Source organism: Babylonia areolata, chromosome 16, assembly GCF_041734735.1.
Source record: "Babylonia areolata isolate BAREFJ2019XMU chromosome 16, ASM4173473v1, whole genome shotgun sequence".
Classification (NCBI taxonomy): Eukaryota; Metazoa; Mollusca; class Gastropoda; order Neogastropoda; family Buccinidae; genus Babylonia; species Babylonia areolata.
The window spans coordinates 15,593,520-15,599,519 of record NC_134891.1 but is presented as its reverse complement, the minus strand read 5'-3'; the positions used below and the strand labels follow the sequence as shown (position 1 = coordinate 15,599,519).

The window sequence follows — 6,000 nt, the reverse complement described above, 5'->3', positions numbered from 1 at the left end:
GGACAGCCAGGATGCCCAGGTAGCGCAGTGTCTGGAACATGTTCAGCTGGGTCCAGTAGAGGTAGTACAGACCAAAGATACCTGCAACATCATCATCACCACATGGGATCACCGTTTACATGGGATCACCTTTTTCTGATTCTGCCAGGGCGGGGAGGGTTCCAGGTTCCCGGTTCAATTCTGAGCTGATTTTCATTTAAGTCACAGGATTTATGGTCTGACCACACGACCTTGGGGTGCTGCATTGAAAAATCAGGGGAAGGCAATGGAGGAGGTGGGATTGGGGAAATGGGGAGGGTCATGGGAGAGATATACAACCATGCCCATCGAACCATCAGGATAAGGGGAGAGGTGCTATGTATGATGCAATTAAAACATGCTGTTTATGACCACCAGCTTACAATATCTTGGAGAAAAAACACTGGTCTGTGCCAGAAGAGTTCCACAGCAATGCCTTCAAACAAATGGATTCTTACTGCAGAAGATCTCACTAAAGATAAGAAGTCAATGCACATGCTAAAAAAAACAAGAAGTCAGATTGGCATCAGCTATCTACAAATTAGCAGTATTTTCTTTTTACAGGTTTGGTGAGTTGGAGAAATCCTGAGGATATAATAATAATGATTCATATAGTACTTGTATGGTGTAAACTCCCCATACAGTGAGACAATACACATACAACAGTACTTAATAGCATACAACAGCATATGACAACATACAAGAGAAAAATAATCTTTTCACCAAGACAATAACCCACATCACGTAAAATAGCAATCCTCATGTTTCAAACCTCTGGTGACTAATGTGTTTTTGTAACCAGACATCACCAAGACAGCCAAAAAAGCACACCGCCACTCACCAGCCAAGCAGACATGGAATCCAATGGCGCTGACGGAAAACGGGAAGTTGGACACGTTGACGCCAATCTTCAGCCACTGCCAACACATCATAATAATATTAACGTGCATTCACACAGATAAAAAAAAAGAAAAAGAAGTGGAGATACAAACTTGCTAAAAATACTATTTCAAAACAATTTAACCCTCTTACCCACAGGTCGCTCAACACTAATCACCCATGAAATTCCATGCCAAGGGGAATTACTCTTGCAATTTTTGATAGTGGGTAATTATAAACATTGATTAAAAATATAATCACCTTCTTTTGTTGCACATGTTTATTTTTCCTGCATTCTACACATAATAAAGTTGCAAAAGAATTTTTGTTTCCAGGCTCTTGCTGCTTTGTATTTACACACAAAAAATAAGTGTCAAATATGATGGTCAACTCTGAAAAAATTTCTTTTAATTACAGTATGATTTTCTTTGAAATAAGTTTATCTGGTCTGCAGTGTCTTCTAACACATCTTTTTATTCTTTTTCTTATCCAATTTGAATTTCAACAATGAACATGCTGATTTTTATGTTCTTTTCATTTTGAGGGATGATGTGTTTTCCTATGATGGTGGAGAAAAACAACAGCAAACAAACAAAAAATCTACCTCACATGTAATTTCTCCATAATGAAATGAAAAATATAATCCACTGAACCAGCAAAATAAGGTAGATCATGCAGAACACCGGTAAGTATCAGTGCAATCAATGACTGACAGTATCGATTCCGACGGTCTGTCGATCGATTCACCATTTCGGAGGTCCAGCAATCGATTCACGATTTCGAAAGTCCAGCGCCTGATTCACACTCAAGTACTGACTACACTCTCAATATCAGTAAAAATCAGTCAGCGGATGTCTAGGTCACTCAGTACGATCGACTTTTTACAAAATTCTCATGTAGAAATCGCCTTCAGAATAGTCGTTTGGATTACACTACTACTCTCGACAGTCAAACTCATCTTGCAACTTTGAAACTTCAAAACTTTTGCAAAACTGAACCAAATTAGTAATATATTCCATTTAACTACCACAATCAGGATGATCCTGCAGAACGCCAATAAATATCAGTGAAATCAAGACAGTATCAATTTCAGAGGTCCGGCGTTTGATTCATGATTTTGGAGGGCCAGCAATCGATTCACATTCAAGTATTCATGTCACTCACTTTGATTGATTTTTACAAGATTCCCACGCAAAAATCATTAGAACGGTTCAAAATCATCTTCAGAATCGTCTTTAACCCCTAGGTTGCCTATATGATGAGATAACTCGTCATCACAAGCATACACACATCGCTGCCACAATGAGATAACTCGTCATCGAAATATTCTGACTTTTCCCTGGTTTGCAATCAGTTCGTTGACAAAAATACTGGTTGCTTTAGCTTGGGGAATCTTTCTAGATTCTATTCATGGTTAGAAACACCATCTATGTCATGAGGCAGTCCTTTATTTGAACGTTTTGGTTGGATTACTGGCCGCAGTGTTTGCCTGACTCCTCTCCTCGTTTGCTAAACAAAATGTCGGACTGACGCTGTGCTCAAGACATGCAATCGTGGCGAACTAAATCAACCAAGATTGCTTTCTTTAGCTGATGCTCAGAAAGAATTGAAGCATAAATTCGAAGGAGAAGACAGCGATGAACATTTATAGGATGATTTGATAGAAAATAAAGGGAGCAATCAAGAGAGTGGCCAAGGTAAGACTATCAGTGAGTGATGCCAGCTGTACAGCTATAGCAGATGACAGAAAGTGACCGAATTATAAGCAGGACACAGTGTAAGCGATTTTCTTGGCACTCAGCCAACAGTCTGATGAGAACTGGATAAAGTGACTGTGTGAGAGGGGTGAAGAGGTGGGGGGTGGAAACTGAGGGGGCGTGGTCTCACATCCATATTATCACTTGGAGAAGTCACAATGCATTGTGTATCTATCTCTTTAAAAAAAATAAAAATATTGTTGTTGTTCTAGTATGATTTTGTATGTGCAGATATCCATTTGTCCAGAAAATATGATATCTGAGTGCAAATTACCTGACTAATGTTTGTAATGAATAAGTTGAAAATGTGAAAAAAACAACAACAAAACACTGATTTCAAAACAACAGCATGTCACTAAAAATATATAAAATGGGAAAACATTGTGTGTTTTTTATTTTTTATTCATTTACCTGTTAGAAAATATATACTTTTATGGGTCTTTCTCCAATAACAAAGACCACAGAATCTTTTGTAAATTTATACCTGTTTTTTGTGTGAAAAAAACCACCTGGCAAACAGATTTCACTTAAATCTTATTTTTCTGGCAGTGAAAGGGCTAAAATTATACTAAAGCTCTTGGCAATCATCAAACTCATCTTGCAACTTTAAAAATTCACAACTTTGTCAAAATTCAAGCAAATCAGACTCTGAAAAACACAAAATGCATGGCAGGAAGTGCTGAAAACAAGGCAATGAATCTCACGAGAGTCTCGTTTATGAAAACAATGGCTACCCCCATAGTAAGCATATGTTTAGCTGGCGTTACTTGGCACGCTCGGGTGTTACACTGCAAGCCGCTATTGGGCGAGTACGGTGTATAATCAGGCATGAGATTGGGAAATTGTGATCGAGTCTGAAAGGTGGGGGCCTGGGGGCTGCAGAAGGCCCCCAATGGGGATCCATGGGGTAACGCCCTTGGTGGGGGTCTGGGGGCGAAGCCCCCTGAAGCTGAAGGTTTTTCTCAATTTCAAACCATAAAATCTGCACTTGTGGGCCACTAATGCTGCTGAGGTATTCCAAACCCACAGAAGACAAAAAATCAGTCCAATTCTTCCTAAACTGAAGTGTTTTTGCTTCCAAACCTGTAAAGTCAGCCTTGGGGGCATGATTTTCAAAATAATGTCTCGTGTGTGTGCGTGCGTGCATGTGTGGTTTCAATGCAACTCTGTGTATGTGAGAAAGAGAGACAAAGAGATTGAGAATAGGGGTCGGGCTGGACATGGGAGGAAAGAGTTAAAGTTCATGTATATACACACTGCTTTAAATACAACTCTCTGTGTGTTAAACCCTTTGTGTGAGTGAGTGAGTGATACTTAAAACACAAGTTTGCACTGTACCAATATAACTGACCATTTGGTCTCTTCAGCTGTAGTCTGTTCCACTGACATGCATGTGTGTTGGTTGAGGAAAGAAAGGGGGAAGTGGAATGACTGGAGGGAGGAGTGGGTGCTTCTGTGACTGGTTATATCACTTCCAAGCAGTCAAGGATTCTCAGCTGGAGCTAGTGGTCAGTGTCTTGGCTCAATGCCAAAATTGCCACAGTCATTGACAGTGGTTCAGTATCCCCCCCCTACCCCCCTCCATTCCCTCAGCACTGGTAGGAGACTCAAGAGAGAGGGGAGAGGTACCTCAGCAAATCATAAAAATGAAGTCTGCAGGAAGGGGGTGGGGGTTTGGGGAGTGACTTTTTTCTCTCTGAAATCAACTGCTCTTCCGCTGAAAATATTGGATCCGCTGGAGTTCCCCAGCATGGACTGTGTGTGTGTGTGTGCGCGCGCGCGCATTTAATTCAGCTCTGTGTCTGTGCGTGCGTGTGTAACTTCGGTAATCTGGCCGGCTATAGGTCTCAAATCTAAATACACTGACTCTTGCCATGAACTGTCTGTACTACAGAAGCGTGGGCTGTGTCAGAAAAGGCACTGACCTCAATAAGTTGCTACAAAGTTTCTGTTTCAATCGCAACACTGAATGTTACTTGTGCATACAGTGGCAAACGTTGGCAGCTTCTGCTGAATGAACAGAGGGTCAAGCAGATGTACCCATGGCCCTTGTGGCTTGACAGGGATGGAGATCGAGCGCACTGATGTATCTGTGCGTGCGCGGAAGTTTGTGTGTGTGTGTGTGTGTGTATGTGTGCGCGCGCGTGCTCAAATGTCTGTACCACGTGCGTGCTTGCTTTTCACAGTGCGTTAGGAAACTTTCGGACTTCGATTTTGGTGCTCTGACAAGTAAGTCACTGGATCGCCTCACAAGGGTCAACAAATGACGCTTTCGAAAGAGCATTCTGTTTTCACTTTTGACAGATAATCGGTAAACGACATAGAACAGCCCATCAGCTTTTTTTTCTTCTTTTTTTTCCTTCTAGAAAACGGACGCTCCGTTTTTAACGCAAATGTGAAAACAGATTTCCGTGCCTAGACTGAAGAGTTGCACCCACACAATCTGACACCAATCGCACTTGGCCTTGCCCGTGGTGTCCATTTTGTGAATGATGTTGCCTACCGTAAAGTTATTTTTTTTATTCTTCACTTCTGTTTTCACGATCTCGTCTTGCCAGACCCAGTTCCACTTATTATTCACTCCTTTATCGATCTCTGCTGCAAAAATCCTCTAATCTTTTGTGAGTTTTCTCATTTTGTCAATGACTGAAGACGATCGATGAAATCAAGCATCTTTGCAGGTCGTGAAGCTCGCGAGCGAGTTTTGTAATTCCGACCGAATACGGATAAGCTGAATGATAACAGAGGAGCAACGGAACACTTATTCTCAATTGGTTCGCTTATCCAAACATGGGGTACTTTAGCAAACGCTGTGGGTCTGTCTTGTCGATTGGTTGGACAACGTTCGTGCAACCAGAACCTTCATGGGTCGGAACCCCCCCCCCCCCCCCCCCGATTTTCTCAACGGATTTACACAAATCTCAAAAATGGCCTCTGGAGCCAATTTTCGGTCGGAAATCCGACTACAGTCGGAAAAATCTCATGCCTGATAATGGTTTACATCACTCACACATACACCTCTCTTACTTCACCCTGCACACACACAAACATACACAAATGCAAATACACAGGCATGCACACACACACACACACACACACACACACACACACACACACACAGAGGGCCCTTGGAAGAAAAGATCTGAAAGATGGAACAGCTGGACATTGATATTTTGTGGAATGGATTTCCAGAACCAAGAACCATAGTGTGCAAAACATTCAGAAACCATGGGACTTGCACCTGTAATGTGGGATTTCAAACATACTCATGATACAAGTGAGAGCAATAACAGCGCTCACTCAGTCATATTATGGTGAGAGGGCTATATCCTTGGCCAATTGTTCA

At 41.7% G+C, this 6,000-nt stretch overlaps 1 protein-coding gene across 1 annotated transcript in view; it reads right to left on the bottom strand.

Moving 5' to 3' along the window:
- The window catches only part of LOC143291192 (dolichyl-diphosphooligosaccharide--protein glycosyltransferase subunit 2-like), a 48,905-nt gene that overhangs the window by 6,340 nt on the left and 36,565 nt on the right, over nt 1-6,000 (bottom strand). The window contains exons 18-19 of the mRNA XM_076600921.1: nt 860-935; nt 1-81 (exon numbers count right to left, since the gene is read on the bottom strand). The exon at nt 1-81 is cut by the window's left edge and continues 49 nt beyond it. Coding sequence (XP_076457036.1) covers nt 1-81; nt 860-935 — 157 coding nt within the window. The remainder of the gene's footprint in view (nt 82-859; nt 936-6,000) is intronic.